At 39.8% G+C, this 19,780-nt stretch overlaps 1 protein-coding gene across 2 annotated transcripts in view; it reads right to left on the bottom strand.

Moving 5' to 3' along the window:
- The window catches only part of LYPLAL1 (lysophospholipase like 1), a 38,105-nt gene extending 18,875 nt beyond the window's left edge, over positions 1-19,230 (bottom strand). The window contains exons 1-2 of one of the 2 annotated variants that reach the window (XM_075530458.1): positions 19,080-19,230; positions 9,607-9,706 (exon numbers count right to left, since the gene is read on the bottom strand). In XM_075530458.1, the coding sequence (XP_075386573.1) occupies positions 9,607-9,706; positions 19,080-19,167 (188 nt within the window). In that variant the 5' untranslated portion in view covers positions 19,168-19,230. Of the gene's footprint in view, positions 1-9,606; positions 9,707-18,696; positions 18,755-19,079 lie in introns of those variants that run through there. The other variant, XM_075530459.1, reaches the window with a different exon arrangement.
- Positions 19,231-19,780: the final 550 nt, after the last annotated feature.

Genomic DNA, 19,780 nt, shown 5'->3' with positions numbered 1-19,780 from the left:
TGAGAATGATGGCAACATATGTACGAATGTGCTGGACACAAAGGATGTATACCATATATACTCGTGTATAAGCCGAGTTTTTCAGCATCAAAATGTGCTGTAAAACTGGGATTCGATTTATACATGGGTAGGTGGTACCCCAGCGAGGTGTAACATCTCACTGCCCCCCCCACCCAGGTAACGGGAGGAGCACCCGTTATCTCACAGGTGATTGCCGATTCTCTGCTGTTCATTCAAAGCCCTGCTGACACTGCAGGGCTTTGAATGTTTGTTTACTCACATCTAACCAATCAGAGCCGTCCTATGACGTGTATCTTTGAATAAGCCTTTTAAAGACCGTGTGTGAAGGATATGGCATGAATGGATGTCATCTGGTCAAGCCCAACTAACAAAAGGAGGAAATCTCATGAAGCCTGACATAGAGTTAATAGCAAAGTGGGTTCGAGATGCATGGGAAGACATTCCAGAAGACATGGTACGACGTGCCTTCCAGAAATGTAGTATTAGTAACGCTAGGGATGGCAGTGAAAACTGCGCTTTGTATGAAAATGACAGCAGTGATGGTGATGACCACGATCTCAGTGAGGACAGCGCCTATGATGATCTCATACCAGCTGAAGCTCTGCATTGGGATACGGATGATGATGAGGAATCCAGTTTTGAAGGATTTTAACTCTTTACATTTTAGTTTGGTTGCTGATTGAGCTCAGGGAATAGTACTCTTAAGGCATCATTGTTGATACCTTATTGTTTTTGTTGAACCTATTTTCCACTTATTGTGCTGGTTTACTAATGTTAAATGACTTGTACTTTTGATTTTTTATGTAAAATAAATATTTAAACACATTACCCCACTGATGTCTCAATCTTTAGTAATTTTATTTTCACTTGTTTTGATTATTGAAACTCACCAATAGCTTCTGCATTTCCCACCCTAGACTTATACTCGAATCAATCAGTTTTCCTGGCTTCCCAGGTAATAATTAGATACCTCGGCTTATACTCAGGTCGACTTATATTCAAGTATATCTGGTATATGGATTGCGAAAAGAGTTGTATGAGCCCCTAAAATGATTATAAAATAAAAAAACGGTAAGGCATCTTAATAGGTTTATATATTTGGAAATTAAACAGCATATTTCTAAATAACTGATGATAAAAGTTATGCTTTCCCCTTGAATCAGAGCAATCTACTGACAGAGGGAATAACACGATGCAACTTCCCAGCTAAGTCTTAAAAAGGTAACTGAGTTTCCTAGTGGTTCTCTTTGCTGTCAGCAAGCCTGAGACATGGCTTGGTCAGAGTACACATAAGTGTTCCAGTTGAAAATCAAGATAAGACCATGTTCAATGTCTTGCATTACCTTACCAGACACGTGAGTGCACCCGCAGATGATTCTAGTCTCTATTAGATGAGCTGGGGTCACCCAGATTGCTCACCTTTCCCCTGAGGAGGTTCCTGGTACTCTGAAAGCTGTGCCCTTAGGAATGCCATCCCACAGAATCTGTGGTCTTAATACAATGGTTGTTGGGTTGTTTGCTATTTGTTAATAGGAAAACTGATGTGAGCATGGGTATTAAAAACAATTTCATTATGTATGATTAAAAAAAAGAGATATAGTAACTGGATTAACAGCTCCTTGGGAGTATGGCAGGGGAGGTGGAGAGGAAATGGATCCTTAAAGGATAAATACAAACTCTCAAAATATTCAGCAGAAATAGCACAAAAAACTTTATGACAATATATAAAAGACAATCTATGAGATACAAAAGTGACCAAACTGATAGTCATAAAATTAAAAACCAAAATAACTCTGATTCTATTAAAAAAGCTGAAATTACTATTTAAATTTAATTGGCTCAATAAAGTCCAGATATAAAAGATATCACTAGTGAATATTGCCAAGCATTTAAAATGGAAAAAAAAAAAACAAGCAGCAGCAAAATCTTTAGAAAACAGAGAGGAGCCATTCCCAACACATTTTTAGAGGTCAGCATAACTGTAAGGCCCACTTAGGAAAATCTGAAAGAGAGATTACCAGAAAATAAACCCAACAAACCAGTATGCCCATAAACACTACCATAAACTCCGCCCATGATTTGAAAATCCTTAATACTATTAAAGATAAGGTATCTAGCTAAAAAAAAACTCTGAGCTTTTTAAAAATAAATATGTATCAATAGTAGAAATCTAAATTCTTATAGCAAACTTTTAATGTTTTAAATGGAATGGTAATTATTCCTCTTGATTTAAAACTTGAGTAGAAGGATTTATACAACAGATATGTAAGAATTCACCTATTTTTTGTGTAGTGGATAAGGTAGTTTATTGCACATGTAGTTGTTAAAATTTAACACCTTATCATTTGATTGACACCGTTTCTGCAACAACTGTGAGGATGGCATAACTCTGTTATGCACAGGGTTGCTCTGGGTCACAGCCTTCTCAAGGGCACCTAACCTAAAGAACTCTCAGTGTGCTCTCGCTGGTTGTGTTTCGAGCATTGGTTACTTGATGACTGAACGCCCTTTGCATTTCAGTGATAAAAGTAGAATACATTTTTTGAGATAAATAAATGTTACTTAAGTTCACTGCAATGATTATGATACACTGCTGTCTGTAATATAAAATGCTTCGTTGCTGGAAAAGATTTTGAAAAGTTAATTACATAAAAAATAAAGTTACTATGAGGTCTTATCAAGAGCCCTTGGTATAGTGGTTACAAGTTGGGCTGCTATCTGAATGGTTGGCAGTTCAAAACCAGCAGCAGCTCTGCGAGAAAAAGACTGGCTTTCTTTTCTTTAGTATAGCCTCAGAAACCCACCCATCTGAGTCAGCACTGACTTGATGCAGTGAGTTTAGTTTTATATAAGGTCATATGGTAAAAATATTGTAGAAAATGTTCCTGAACAAAAATCAAGAACAGAACAGAGAGGTTTACATAAAGACAACAGAGGATAAAAATCAAATTAGCCTATCACAAATTAGGAAAAAAATATAGTTATAAAAAAACCACAGGTATCTGAGATAATTCCATGAGAAATCTTTAGTTCACAAACCAGCAAAACAATTTTTAGCGGAAAAATGTATGCTCAGTATTAACCTATATTTATAAAATTTAGTAAGTCATTTAAAAATAGAGAGTCATAACAGTGGCCATCCATCAATTTTTCAATACCCAGGATGTCTTAACTTCATATTCACTTAACAAAATTAAAAGATTTATAAAACTTTGTTCCTGTAAGAGAAGTTTTATTAACCATATTCATATTAAGCACCACAATAACCCTATCACTTGAGGGCATTTGAACTGAATTGGCTGAAGTAAGTCATGGTAAGTAGAAGTCATATGGCAATGGTGCTTCAAAAAGTTCATGGAAAATAAAAAGATAATGCATTCTTTCCCCCCCAAAATTTACAAGTTCCCTCAGACAAGATTTTCGAATATAATATAATGAGAAAAAAGCAGTATTTGGTGAAATACGAGATAAGGTCTAGAAATGTGAAAACATGTACACTATATTAGCTTTAACTAGCCAAGAAGCCAAATAGTCTCAGCCTCAATATAAGAAGTATAATGGAATATTATTGTCTGAGTTTGCCAATACACAGTGTTAAACTCATACTGAGTTTGCACAATCATCCTAGTATAGAAGTACTTCAACACAATGGCTTTTCATGCCAAGGTACTTAAATAGCAAATAACAATTGCAAAATATGCTAAAGTAGACTGTACTAATTCACAATGAGTCGTAAGAAGAACTAAAAATGTTAACTATCTAGTCAATAGACTGTTTATATTTGAAACCATGTAATTTTATATAACATGAAAAGTTAAGTTTGCAAAGTTCCTCTGGAACTCAGAGACAAACAGGAAGGAAACCTCTGTAACTTCCAAAGAGGCCGGCTTACTAGTTGGAGAGACTTGGTGGAATCCCCAAGACAGTGGCCCTTACTGCCGTTGGTATCTGGAACCTAACTCACCACCAGGACTGAATGTGCAGTCCAATAAGAGTTAACGGTACCATTTGTAAGGCTCACCTTAGAAAAATCAATCATTTGAGATCAAAGGAGCTGCATTTAACTAGAACAAAATTCTGAAGTCTTAGGAAAAGACTAGAACCAGGAAACACAGTGGCACATGTGAAGATGAATCACATCATATGGACAGCAGTGAATGAGAAAACAAAGTGTATGAATCGCTGAATGGGTCCTCTTTAAATTACAATCCACAATAAAAAGTTAACACAATACAAAACTTTGTGATTTCTACAATAACAAAAGTGACTTTACATTAGCATTTGTGGTCCTCACCTAATCTGGTGTCAATGTAAGGATTAAGAGTGTAGGGGTGGAGTCTAGTCTGTCAATCTAGAGATAGCCAATGAGACTTCTCTGTGGGCATGGCCTTCTCATGAGAATTCTGGGAAATCTGGTACTTCCTCCTTGGACTTTATAGATTGGTATTGGACGTATGGGCTAATATTGGATTTATGGACTTGATCTGGACTGGGCTGGGAGGTTTTCTCAATGTTCAATTGCTCTTCTATATAAAGCTCTTTCTTATACACATGTGTGTGTCCATGGATTTGTTTCTCTAGTCTACCCAGAATGACACCACATGAAATATATTTTTCCAGTACTGAAAGTGTCAGTCACAAAAATTAGGACATTTAGAAAATGATAAGTGAAACGTTCTGGGCCCACAGGTAGTCCTTCTGATTCTGCTTGAAAATGATTAGTGACATTTGGCAGGCCCACAGAATGTGCAACGTATTGGGTATTGAAAACAGAATAATCCTAAATTAGTTGAGACTTCTGGTACTAGGCTTGAAATAAGTATTTTGGCAAACATTATTTGCATATTAATAGCAAATTGTAACCAGCATTACTATCCTTAAAAATACCTGTTTTATGTCACTGTTTTATTGAATGGCTCTCAAACGGAGTAGAACATTAACTGTAATCTGTCACAATATAAGCTCCATGATACGATAAACAAAATAAAATATCACCGAGTGCTTGACAGCTATTGCATTATCAGACGATAATTACAAATTGTTTTGAATAATGGGGTTTTTCCTTGTTGGAAATCATTAAATAGAGAAACAGGACGACAGCCCCGAGTACAGCAGTATCAACTTGAGCGCAGGACGGTCTTGGAAAGTGAGAAGCTGCCATTAATGGGCCCCAGAGGCTAGTAAACGAAGGCCTGATTGTAGATAAAATCAACCCCACTTTCCTGACTCAAAAGCATAGTAATATTCCTAATTTTATTTCAGATCTTTGTTTTTCTAAAATAGGAATAAAGCGACCAGTAAACACTATGTATTTTTGCTGAGTAGAAACAAGAGATGAATCATATAATATGTATGGGACCGAGGGGTAGTCGGAGGAGTGCCTGGCTTTGAACCCACCCGGGGGTGCCTTGGAAGAAAGACCTGGCGATGTGCTTCTGTAGGTTCACAGTCTTGAAAACCCTGTGAAACACTGTCGGAGTCTGAAACACATGAGATTCCCATGAAGGGAAATCAACCTGATGGCAACCACTATAATATTTTTGTTTGGATACAAAGCCAGCTTTCTTATCCTTGGAGTTAGTCCCATGTGGGCTGGATACACCTTTGTCGTGGGCTATCATGTACATTGTAGAATGTTGATCATCTTTCACGGCCTCTATTCACTAGATGTCCGATGTTACTATGATTCCCATTCTCCACTTGCTACTTACAACATCTAAACATATTTTAAACACTGTCGCATGTCCCCTGTAGGATAAAATGAATATCATCTTTTGTGAAAATCAGCGATTTAAAGTTTCCTGTCACTTAAATTAAAAAAAAAAAAAAGCAAAACCCTTAAAACCATAAGTTAAAAGATATTTAAGGGAAAATGTTCATTTCATCACAATGCTGACTCCCAATATATTGTTTAAAATCTGCAACTACATTGACCAAACAGTAACTCCTAGCTTCACATGGCAAACATGTAGCTAGTATTATTGAGCAGTAGAATTTTTTATTTCATTTAGAGTTAACTAAATAGTATACAAATTGAGATGTGCTATACTTTCAAAATATTCACTTTTTAAAGATTTAATATGAATTTAAATGTAAACTATCTTATCAATAGTTTTATATTTATATATGCTAAAATAATATATTGAGTTAAATGAAACACACTATTAAAATATGTCAATTGTTTCTGTTTTGTTCTTTCTTAACATGGTTCTTAGAAAATTTGAAGTTATCTATTTGGCTTATTTCATAATTTTATTGGGCAGCAGATGTAAAATGTCTAATCATCTGTCCAAATAGCTACTGGCTACATAATTGTATAATAACAAAAAGTTAAAATGAATTCAGTGAAACATCTTAATTTAAGTAATTTAAAAATTCTATTAAAATTTATGCCTAACTAAATTACATCAGCATACAAGTATAATTTAGTGAAGATGAAGATTTTTATACTCCCTGAAATATGTGTGGCTCATGGTTTGAGAGACCTAGTCTAGAATTCATACTCTAATTTGGGGGTAGAATGTAACACACAAGATGAAAGCCATTCCTTCCTAAACTCATCTTTCGGGCAATTACGTCTATATGTAGATCGGAGTATATTCATGTTTCCGTCTGCCAAAGGAATACCACTGTCTGCTTCTCCCAACTTCCCCCTTCAAAAGCAATAGTAAGTAGCAAGCTCTTTCAACAGTTTCAGACATCCCTTTTATAGCACACAAATGATCCATCGATGATCAAGCCTAGTGCTCTATGCACTAACATACTGTTAGACACTTCTAAATCTATATTAAAATCAAAAATTTATAAAAAGCAAAACTTAAACCTGACTTTATCAATTTATTCTACCTCCTTTATCAAATGAGGTAAGTCGAATTTTACTGTGACAGAGGACAAATCCTTGGAGTTCTAGAGCTCCATTTCTCTTTAATATTGTTAGCAGAAAAACACTACTAAGCATATTGCATGAACAAGTGGTAATATGCTCAAAGGGAATAAATCAAGAATAAACAAGCAAACAAACAAAACTGATCGCCATCTAGTTGTTTACAACTCACACAGCCCTATAGGTCTGCTTCTGTGGGTTTCATAAGGTAGACAGCCTTGTCCTTTTCCCACAGAGCAACTGGTGGTTTAGAACTGCCAACCTTGTCATTACTGCACTCGTAATTACAACTTGCAACCATTATGCCACCAGAGCTCCTGTGAAATCAAGAACAGGTCATGTGAAATCACATTGGGATGAACAGGTTTTCATATTTTTTGTTTGTTTAAACATAAAAAGTTTTATAAACCAGAGTCTAATATATTTGCAGAGACTAAAAATCTGTACAGATGCTAACTTAAGAATTTAAAAGGAAGTTTCACTTTCAAATTATACCAATAGTATTGTGAATCTTTTTTGTATATGAATCTTATTAATTGTGTAAATATGAGGGTAATCAAGTATTGCTCCTAGGGTTCCCATTCCTAAATGCATGAGCTTACTTCAAACAAAATGTGTTTACAACAGGTTGCTTTAATCACTAGGTGGCTGCAGACAAGTTCTATTACTTGTCTTAATCTCTTTGGGGTACCTTCAAAAAAACCCAAAAAGATGCAGTCAAAACAGTGGCTTCTGAGAGAAGTTGCTGGTCAGTTAAATTCGGGAGAGTTAAACCCATGGTATCTCACCAGGTTATAGCAGTTTCATTTTGGGGGAACGCCAAAGGGGAAATCACTACAGAGTTTTCTCAAAGGACACAGAACGATTACAAGGATTTATCAGAAAAATGAAAATGTGATCAAAGGTAACAAAGGCTGTCTGTTGTACAATAATTTCATTCGGAAGTCTCGTCAAATCCACTGTACAGCCCTCTCACCCTCTTGGACCTCTTTGTTCCCCAAAGTTGACCATTTCAAAGGAACACATGACTGGAGTCCCTCAAAGACACCAACATTCCAGTTTTTATATGGGGCACATCAAAGAGCACAGGATCATTAGGGGAAGTAATAAAGAGATTGAAACATCTTCTTCAAAAGTGTACAGACCTAGGAAGAGGATGGGTTGAGAAATGATAATTTGGCATTTTCTTAATTTTTTAAAATAAGGTTTGTATGCTTTTGTAGCAATATTTTTGGACTTATATTTCTCCTGGTTACATAATCTAAAAGTATTATGTAGTCAGTTTCCCATTCTTATTCTGTTTGCTGATTCTGCAAGCAACATATTATTTTTTTTTCTATAACGTGTGCACTTTTATTGAATTGGTCAAGTCAGTGTTCAGGTCTCTTTTTTTTTTATAATTAGTTCTTTATTTTTATCCAGTGTTACAACGCAATGTTCAGGCTGTTTGTATTTAATGTACTTATTACTATCTTGTGTTTGAGTCCATCATCTTTCTGTTTGTTATTATTTTTTCTAGCCAATCTTTTTTAAAAAAATAATTTAATTGGGGGTTCTTACAACTCTTATCACAATCCATACATACATCCACTGTATATCAAGCACATTTGTACATTTGTTGTCCTCATCATTCTCAAAACATTTGTTTTCAACTTGAGGCCTTTTTAAGTTTCGATGATTGTCATACATATTTTTACATAAGTTATGAATTATGACTTAACTAAATTATTAGATTGTGTTTGTTTGAATTATTAAATTCCCTCTTGGAGAAGAAAAAAGAGGAAGAAGAAATTTTAGAAGATAAGTGATCTGTAGGATCAGAGGAAAGAGAATCCTAGGGCCATGCTTGGGACATTGTTCACATTAAGAGCTTTAGAGAATGTCTGACACAGAGGGAAAAAAAAATTACTCATCGGCCAAATTTAACCCAACAGTGCAATTGCAAAAGAAAGAATATCTTCTACGAAAGGACCTGTGGTAGTTGGGGATTGTGTCAACTACACATTCCTGTGTAGGGGTGGAGTCAAACTGTCAATGAAGTTGTAGCCTGATGACCCTTCCTTGATGTCATGAGCCTTCGGAATAAGAGAGACACACTGGGAACTGTTCTCTGTCTCTGCCCCTCCACCTTCCTGCCTGCTAGAACCATGTGTCTGCCTTCAAGGGTGGCCCCATGTGGACCACCGGATTCAGAGTTGTTGACACCTTGCCAGGTTTCCACTGACTCTATCGCCATGCAACTCTGCATCCACGAGTTGTGGTCTCCCTGGTTTCCCTGCACCATTCTGGTTTACCAGCATGTGGCTAGGTGAGTCTAATGGACTTAAAGACTGGAGTTGGACTATGACTGGGTGCCTATTTGTATACACTAACTTCTTGACATAAAGATCTTTCTTATACATAGATGAGTGCACTGAATTTGTTTCTCTAGACCTGACCTGACACAGGACCCCAATTTAAAATGTTGTGAGTATAGAATTAAGGCTAAAGAATTCCAAGATCATTTCTATGAGATGCTGGAAAAGAGAGAATGAGGCAGAGTAGACAATAATCAACATTTAAGTTTAAATAGCAATTTTCTAAAAATTAAATTTTTCTAAAAATTTTCTAAAAATTTTTTTTCAACATCTAAGTGGCTCTTCTATTTGGATACATTTTCTTCCACAAAGTTATATTAAGCAGTGAAATAAATTATTTCATACCTGGAAGGAGCTGTTGGATAAATAATTTTTATGTGTTGGAATGCTAAATCTTGTGCTAAAACCTGCTTGATCCACTTTCTCAGTCCTTGTCCACAGTCACCTGGTGAATCACAAATTCCAGATTAAGAAAAATATTTTGACAATACAGCACATTCAAAAGCAGAAAAATGCTTTGTGTCGTACAGAATCTGGGCCAAAAGGTAAAAAAACATATATATCATATAAAAATAACTGTACAAAATTAATTTATTAATATAAGTAACCAGACATTTTTAGACAGCAATTAATTTTATTTATTTACCTCTAGTTTCACCAGAGATCACTTTGAAAAACCTGTTTAAGCTTGGATCTTAAGTTTCCTCATTTACATAATGGGTATAATAAGTATAATAAACTAAAATTAAGTTATTTTTTCTTAAAAAACAAAACAAAAACCATCTGTCTTGAAAGAAGTACAGCTAAATCTGTCTTAGAAGTACAACCAGAACTCTCCTTAGAAAAATGGATGGTGAGACTTTTGTTCACATCATTTGCACATGCTGTCAGAACAAACCAGTCCCTGAAGAAGGACACCATGTTTGGTAAAGGGCAAACTAAGGAGTATGGCACCTTCAAGGAGATGGACTGACACCAGGGCCGCCACAATGGGCTCAATCACAGGGACAGGTGTGAGGATGGGGCAAGTCTGGGAAGGGAAGTGCTTCATTCTGTTGTCCATAGGTCCCTATGAAAATGAGGGCTCCGAACCACAACAACAAAAGGAGTCTATATATGATTTGAAACACTGCCATTTCTTATTTTACTCTTAAAAATAGTAAATTCCTAGAGTAACTTAAAGTTTGATTAACAACCTAAAGGAGCTTCTAAAATAATTTACTTGGCTAAAACAGTAACCATATTTCAAAACAGGGATTCACAATAATTTTAACTACCCCTCCCCCCAATCCTAATTTTATTTTGATAACAGGATTACATTTCCTAAAATAATGATGATAAATCCCAAAGCTGCAAAACAAATATCTATAATTCATAAAGTGATGTTCTGTATTTTCACAAAGGAAGGAAAGAAATCCAAGGTCCATTTAATGAGTGGAAGAAAAGTTAAAAGCAGAAACTTTAAAGTTTTAATCAAGGAGTTCATAAAGACCATCAATCCAAAAATTAGTTTCCAAATAATGTGGAGGATGGGAGTCGGCAGATTAGGGAGAGAAACAGACATTAATCAAATAGTCACATAAATAAATGTGATGGATAAATTCGGTCACTGCCAAATGACACATGGTGTTGCAAGGGTTTTTTTGTTTTATTTAGTTTATAGGAAATAGAATTCAGCAAAACTAAACAAAACAACAACAGTTATGAAGGGTCAGTGGTGAAAGAAAGGTTTCAAGGATGACCGCTACATTTACAGCCAGAGCAACTAGGTGAACAAAAGTACCAAGCAAGGACACTGAGAAAGGAAGCACCCAGTCAGCAGGCTTGTACATGGAGGGCAGGGTGGGGAACGACCAGCCCCAGAGCCATCTAAGACCTTAGGAATCACCAATACCAGCTAACACGACACAAGTCACCACAAAGAGGCAGCCGTCACGTTTCAGGTTGTTTGACCAGTATGGTCCAAGAATGATGTTATAAATATACAAATGGCCCTCGGGAGATAAAATGCTGCCCACCACCCCTAGTGTAGCACATACAAGGGATGCTATCAGAGGGTGGGCAGAGCATGGCTCGTTGTGGGGCAATGAACTAGTTGACAGGGCTTCTCCACCATATGCGTGTCTTTTCCACCTCCCACAGGATGACTAGATGGGTCGATACAATAAGGTAAATGGAAACCTAGTAAGATCGATCAGTTGGCCATTCTGCCGGGTTTCAAAGGAGTGCTCACCAAAGGGGAAAGAAAAATGAGCTAGGAGTGGAATACAAATTTGGACCCCCAAATCCCTGTACAACGAACAATCCTGCATCTAGGAGACAGGGCCGTGACATCAGCAGCAGTGGCCGAAGAAATTGCAGGACCAAGAAAACGAGACACAGCAGTGAGCTTTCTGTCCATGGAATGGAAAAGCTAAATGGCTTCAGGCCGGAGGCTCGGTTGTGAAGTGGGTTTCTTGCAAGTACTGAATAGTGTGAGCTGGGTTTGATGATGCACAGTGGAGTCAAGTGCCTTTGGATTGAGTCTTGTGATGGAATAGAGTGGGCGCCCTTTGGGCATTTATCAGCGGTGCTAAAGGAATTTTGTGATGTCGGGCAAGCAAGGCAAAGGTCAAGGGTGCAGAAAGATCAACGATCAGCGAGAGGCATACCTACAGGAATAGCAAAAAGGTGATTCTGAACAAAGAACTGGACACTGAGCATTTTGATCCTGAATTGTAACCTGATGCTGAATTCTCTTTCCCCTTTATGAATTCAGGGGTCAGATGCCATCCCTCCCCCATTTTTACCGTTGGTGCTGGATGCAGGCTTCACTGCAATGGCTCCAGATTCATGAAAACAGGGAGCTCTGCAATAGAAAGAATGACGAGGCCTGAGAAGTGAAACTTCTGATGCTTCGGTAATTCCTTTGGTTTTTATTACCTACAATGCCTAAAAGGAAAAGGCGAGATGTAATGCTGCGGCTAAGGGGAGCAAAACAATTTCTGAAGTGGTCTGAGATAAAAGCATGGCTGGTTAACTAAGATGCCTAATAGAGGCCAGGTCTGTGGGAACCATGTTGCCCAAGACCCAAGGTCCTAAGCCTACAGATGAGACACTCCATAGACGAAGAGAAGGTCAACTCGAGGGTCTTAAAAAGGGCCATGCGTTCCTGGACTACAAGAATGCTTCTCCTAACTTAGTGCATAATCGGCCAGGATATGTGACAGAAAAGAATTCGGGTATTATAATTAGAGAATTGCAAACCCACTTCTAGCCTGTTCTTGATTGGACATGCTAAAAAGGGAGTTAGACTTTTCCCAGAAGAAATAGGCCTTTTAAGTGTATGCAGAGTTTGGGGCTGAAGTGGAAACCTACGCTGGACCTAGAACATCAGTCGGAAAATTTCCAGTTGAAAGACATCCAAACCCTCCTAGAACTGCTGAGAGAACAGATTTACTTTTTCAGGAAAGATTCAAAAATAAAAAGACTTGATTTTTCAGTGTTGGGCAAGTAGTTTGCCATTGGATATGTCAAGGTTGGAAAAAATCTGTGCCTATTACAGAAAACTGCCTTGTAGAGCGGAAAGTTAAAGGGAGCCAGCAAGCAGACAACCTGGCACGCTCACTTGTGGTTACAACCTGGGTCCACTTAACGCGTGTGAGCAAGACAGAGCAATAAGGAGATAGGCTGAACTTGGACGTGGTTCATGGGCACCTGTTGTTACAATTGTATGCCTTGTTCTGGGGTGAAGTGGACTTTGCGTCTGCGTACAGATGCTCTGAGTTCCATTGGAAATGGTAGATTCTGAAGTATTGAGGTTTGAGTACTGGGTTGATAGAAATGGACAGTTTGGAAACTGGTTATCTAAAATGGGGGAAGATAAAGACAAACTGTTGATTCCCATGCTGATGCTTACAGTGAAATGATTTGAGAGGTACACATAGGGGGATCCCCACTAGGTTTCTCTCTTCTTTTGATGGGTCTGGGGAAGGGAAGGAGAAGATGCTGAAAGGAATATGTGATTCAGGGGTTACGATAGAAAAACGAATTGTAGAAGATGCAACTGAAATAACGGGGGCTAATACGCCATTTACTAACGGGAGAATGAGTACAAGAGCCAGCAGGTGGCCTGTGTACAGTGAATTAATAAGGCTCTTTAGGATAGTTTTTAAAATTGCTTAACTCCCATCAAATGACTGGGTAGAAGCATGCAAATGATATGCATAGAAATTGAACATAAGATTGGTCAGCTTGTCATTCTGATACATTTAAGATGAGCCAACCAGAAGTGGAAAAGGGGTGAGGGTGGGGGTTCACTACCATCAGGAAAGAAGAGCCAGGAGTGGAGTATGATTATTTGGATCCGGAGATCCCGTAAACCGAACATCCCCGATCCAGAAGACAGAGTGCTGTGACCCCGAGGAAGGTCTTTCTGCAGTGGCAGGGAAGTGGCGATAACAGCAGCAGAACTAGGAGCTGGTTTCCCTGGCCACAGAACGAGAAAGCTGAGTGCTTCAGGCATGAGGTCCACTTGTGGACTGGGTGGCCTCCAGGCACGTAATCAGAGGGAGCCAGGTTTGCTGGCCCTGGGAGCTAGAGCCGGGCGCTTTGGGGCAAACGGCACTTTATAACACTGCCTTTTCCGGGCAGAGGTAAAGGGTCTGTATTGCTGAGAGGCAGAGGACCAGAGAGATATGTTAATGTCTCTAATAAACCACAAAATCGTGAATATTTTCTGTGTCCTTGGTGTAGTTCTCCTAAAGAATTATTAGGCCCAGTCAAAAATCAGAGTGCCATGGGAAGGATGGATGGTTTCAGAATAGATAAAAAGGTTGGAGGATGGAGGCATGTCTGACCTTAACCTCATAACATCAGCTTTGGGCGGGTGTCAAGTTCAATTCTCCCTTTCCCTTGTGAAGTCAAAGGTCAGATGTTGCCCCCAAACCATTCTTAAGTCAGCCAAAAGCAAAGCTCAACCAAATGCCTTAGGGGCCATAAACTAAAGAATAGAATTTACTTTTTAAAAGGGTTCTTTAATAAAATGGAGAGAGGGGAAATGAAGAAAAAGTGGAGGGGAGTGAATGGAAGGGATGGGAAAATAAGTGAGGGGTGGGAAAAAAGAACCAACAGCAGAGAATGATTCACCAGGTTTCAGGTGATTACTTCCTACCCCTCAGCTTGGTTTGACAACCCCTGTCCTGTCCTACCTGGCTCCCAGCACCCTCTACCATCCTGTTTCATTCTGCAGACACTAATCTTAAAGCCAGTTCATAAACACATCATTGAAGATCACCTCAAGGCCTTAGTTTTGCTTTCCTTTTGCCTAGAAGTGAATCTAGTATGCCCTTGATTCACTCACTGACACCTTCTTACATTTCATCTTCACAGTCAGGGTCACCACTACCACCTTACCTAAAATTATAATCCCCCATCCATATCAAACGATGCACTGCATTAGGTAAATCTGCCCTAGGACCTCTTTAGGGTATTGAGGACTAAATCATGCTATTTTCCATCTCCTCACATGCATGCGAAAGCTGGACACTGAATAAGGAAGACCAAAGAAGAACGGATGCATTTGAATTATGGTTCTGGAGAATACTGGAAGTACCATGGACTGCTAAAAGAAAAATCTATCTGTTTTGGAAGAAGTACAGTCAGAAAGCTCCTTAGAGACAAGGATGCCCAGAATTCCATCTTATATCCATTGGGCATATTGTCAGGAGACACCAGTCCCTGGAGGACATCATGCTTGGTAATGTGGAGGGGAAGCAAAGGAGAGGAAGGCTCTCAACAAAAATCATTGGCACAGAGGCTGACTCAGTGAGCTCAGGTGGGGGAACGACTGTGAGGATGGCACAGGACCGTGAAGCGTTTTGTTCAGTTGAGTCAGTAGCGACGCACTGGTACCACCACCAGCAACCACAAAAACACCATCAAGCTGACCCTATCCAAGCCACACTGACCCTACACAGCAGAGCAGAGTTGCTCCATGGGGCTTCTGAGGCTGTACATTTTCATGGAATGCAATTGCTTTCTCTTTCTCCCATGGAGTACTTGATGGATTTGAACTGTCAAACTTTGGTTAGCGCTTCCAATGCTTTACTCACTGCAGCACCAGCCCCCAGACATCTGAATGTTTGCAAGCATCTCTTTCTTTAAGAGCATAGCTTTTGCTTTGCTCCTCAATTATTTATTCAGAGCATAGTAGAGTATCTAGTATACAGTAGCTACTTAGTAGTTATCTTGTAAAAGAATGAATAAATGTCTATTAGGCAGTTGGAGAAACATGTCTAGAACACAAAGATTTTAACTAAAGATACACACAGGTGTCTTCTTATGGGTTTAAACACAGCCTGTAAGTGTCTATAGGGTTTAACCAAGGGAGAAAAAAATGTAGCGTATTAAGAGGGCTTAGGACCAAAGTTTGAAGAAATCCATCATTAATGGCCAGGTAGAGGATGATGAGGAGCCTTGGTGGGCTCACTGCTAACCACAGGCCCTCTGTTTAAAACCACCAGCTACTCCTCAGGAGAAAGATAGGGCTCTCTACTCCCATAGAATTCGTATTGGCAGCTCACAGGGGCAGCTCTCCCCGGTCCTATAGAGTCACTATGAGTTGGCCTCAACTCAGTTCTGCTGGTTGAGAGAGTGAGTGCCCCACAGAGAGAAGGAACAAAGAGATGAGAAGGGAACCATGACAGTATGGGGAGAGGGTGAGTCTTCTGAGAAGTCAAACGAAAAGATTGGAAAATGCCCATTACATGAGTGACACAGAAATTGCTAGTGCCTTTAGCAATGGTTAACTCGGACAACATGCTGAGACTTACCATATGCTAAGGAGTATACAAGACACTGCACAGAATGCCATCAATACATGCACGGTATGGGCCTTCATGAACAGGACAGCGTAGGATGCAAGCATTAAGTTAGGTCATTACAAGTATGATTAATACCATGACCCATAGGATCCTAAGGAACTGTGTAACACTGAAGTAATTTAACCTAGGAGGGTAAACAGGAGCCCTCTTGGTGTAGTGGTTTACCCATTGGGCTACTGACTAAAAGGTTAGCAGTTCAAAACCACTTGCTGCTCCTTGGGAGAAAGATGAGGGTTTCTATTCCTGCCAAGAGTTACTGTCTCAGAAACCCACAGAGACAGTTCTAAACAGTCCTGAAAGTTTTCCATGAATTTGAATGGACTCAATGGAAGTGAGTGTGGATTTTTTTTATTTAGGTGATTAAACAAGGCTAATAAAACAACAATGTATTATTTACCTCCTAAAAGTGTGGGTGTATATGTGTATATGTGTGTGTCTTTTACCCCAGTCCTACCTTCTATCTTTGTATCCTTCTTTCCTAGTAAAAACTAATTCATTCAGGTTTTCTTCATGTAATCCCTTTGGAGCCGCTAAACCTGGGTTCAAATCCCAATTCTACCATCACTCACAGTTACCGCCAAGACCTTGGGCAACGCAGTCAGTTCACGTGCACTGCCCTTGCATTGTGTGTGTATACACACACACACACACACATAGTATTTTAGTGTGTGTGTGTGTGTGTGTATAGTATTTTAGTGGCAGTCCAGGCTCTAATTAAGTTGGCTTAAGTTTATAATTCATGTCCACAAAACTAACGTAAAATCACTAACATCAAACCTGAGTGATAAAGCCCAACTTCCAAGAGAGTATAGATTCCCAAATTTATTTGCTGACTGACTCCTTTTCAGGAAGAAAAAAACCGCTATCGCACCCCACCCTCAGCATCCACCAATGAAAGACCTTTGCCCTCCAGCCCATACCCCAGGAAGACATGTAGGTGTCTGCTTCTGCAGCTCTCCTCGGATTGTGCCAGTGCCTCTAGTGGGGTGGCATTGCCCGCTTTGGGAAACACAGCAACAGAACACAGAGTATTTTAACAGTGAAAAAATAGGAAAAGCATTATATCTACATACTTGGCAAAATTCCTTAAATTCTTCCTTCAAAGTACAAGTGGAAGAATGTATACCTGCACAAACGTGCACACATGCACACACACATTCACACAATATATAACTATGGGCTTCAAAGACACACAGTTACACGTTTTTAAAAAGTCAATAATTTGTTTCACATGGAAAACAGAAATAGCTATTTTCTACAGTGACAGTCTTGAGAAAAGTGACATCAAAAATCTAATAATTCTTCCAAAAGATACTATAAATTAATGCTTTATGAGAAAAGAAGCCAGTAGCCCTTGAGTTGATTCTGATTCACAGTAACCATGTTTCAGATAGAACTTCAATCTGTGTTGTCAATGGCTTTGACCTGTACGAACGTGATGGCCAAGCCTTTCTTTGGAGGCTCCTCTGGGTGAATTCAAACCACCAACCTTTCCAACTGTAGCCAAATGTTGAACTGTGCCTCCCAGGGGGAAGGAGAATGGTATTTGGGAACTTCTAGGGGCTTATAAATTTAAAATCTAGATAGTTTGAAAACTGAATAGTACTACATACAGACTCATGGTTGTATGTAAACCCACCCTTCATGTTGGACTACCCACCTTCTAAACATATTTTACCCCAGTCCTACCTTCTATCTTTGTATCCTTCTTTCCTAGTAAAAACTAGTTCATTCAGGTTTTCTTCATGTAATCCCTCTGGAGCAGCTAAACCTGGGTTCAAATCCCAATTCTACCATCACTCACAGTTACCACCAAGACCTTGGGCAAGGCAGTCAGTTCACGTACACTGCCCTTGCATTGTGAGTGCAGTAACACACCTCAGAATGGCCTCTTTCCAGGTGTCTCCTGTATCTTTCCAGTCTTCTTGCAACCTACACAGTCCTCAATTCAGACCACTTTTCCCACAAACTCTGAGAAGTTGCTCATCTTTCAATGCCTTAATCATCCCTAACCTCAGATTTTTATTTTTACAATTCCTTTGGCAGTAATTTATGTACCATCTTGTGATCTCCCATCCACTGCTGACTCAAGCTACTAATTGACTTGTTTTTGTTTTCAACTTTAGGTAGGCCCTTTGAGGACACCGGCTGCATCCCATTCCTCCACCAAACCTTTCCCAAGAACTGTCCCTGAAATAAGAACTAGGGATGAAGAGATAAGGAGCTCCAGTCCAGTGGGGGTGGGGTGGGGGTGGTCAGATACACCTATTAGAGGAAAAATGGCTATATATAATTAGGAGCACATGGAGGCAGCCAGGCAATGGGAGCACAGCGTGCCCCTGGGAGCTCTCATGTGCGGGACTACTGGTGCAGAGGTTGGCAGTTTGAACCTACCCCGTCACTGTAGAAGGCCCTGCTGCTCTGCTTCAGAAAACCCTATGGAGCAGTTCAGCTGTGGCTACCTGGGGTCTCCATGAGTCTAAGTCAACTCCAAGGCACCCGCAAGAACTTGAAGGCTCAATGACAAAGGGGCAAGGAGGACCTGAAACCACAAGAAAGGGACCAGACTTACTCCAGCCCTGCAGCAGTGGCTCCGAAAACCAGAGATATTTCATAGTATTATTGCTTAACTGTTTCTTTCAATGGTTCACATTAGTCAAGGCTTCCTGAGCAGAACAACAGTGGCCAATAACACAGGAAACAAAGAAATCACTCACTAGTAACAGTTTAAATGTAGGGGAGACAGCAGGGGGTGGTAAAGGTTGCATAGCGGAGAGGGGGGCAGGGCAGGGGCCTGAAGCCAGCAGGAACCCAGGAAGGACAAGGGGCGGCTGGGGCGGAACCGCAACCCATGTGTGCTAGGGGACCAGGCGCCTCTTTCCGGGGCAGCCTGCAGGGATCAGAAGGTAGGCATTTCTCCCGCTGCAGGAAACTAGGACTTAACCGGCAAGCCACCTGAACCGTGCAGGAAGATCAGAGAGGCGCTGTGCCTCCCAGTCGGCAGCACCATGTTCCTCTGCAAGCGAAGCGAGCCGGACGCCATCACTGCGGCCACCGCCGGGGTTCCGCAGGTTCCGCAGGTTCCGCGTCTCCGCGGCCGCCTCGCGGACCCGCGCACGCAGCACGCAGAAGCCGCGCGGGCGCGCACTCGAGAGCGCGCGTGCGTGGCCCGGCGGGCGCGGTCTGGCTCAGGCGCCTTATGTAACTTGGGTTCAAGCTTCGTTGTCTTTTTCCCAAGGCTTTGTTTTTACTGAAACCCAACAGGTATAACTCTCGTAGTTAATATGTCTATATTGCAGATATTTACTGTAGGATTTTAAACTGTAATAATACAATCCGAGATTACCTATTTAGTGTTAGTATCATTTTTACATTTGAACAGATGTAAACCTTTTTTCCTTCCGACTTGAGACTTTTTCAGGATATTTGTAAATTTTTATATTGACACTAAGCCATATAAGAACAGCTTTTCTTTGTGTCTTCTTAAAAAAACAGGTTTGCAAAGCTAATCAAAATTTTATATTAATCCTGTTTGGTACAATTACCCACATTTTGACATTGTTTTAAAAGTGGCACCCTGGAGTTATAATCCAGACCTTCTGACTGCAGGCTATGAAATTTTCCGTGAGGTCACAGACACCCCCTGACCGCAAGTA

This window comes from Tenrec ecaudatus, chromosome 1, assembly GCF_050624435.1.
Source record: "Tenrec ecaudatus isolate mTenEca1 chromosome 1, mTenEca1.hap1, whole genome shotgun sequence".
NCBI lineage: Eukaryota > Metazoa > Chordata > Mammalia > Afrosoricida > Tenrecidae > Tenrec > Tenrec ecaudatus.
The sequence above is the reverse complement of the archived record's forward strand: the minus strand, read 5'-3'. Positions and strand labels throughout refer to the sequence as shown.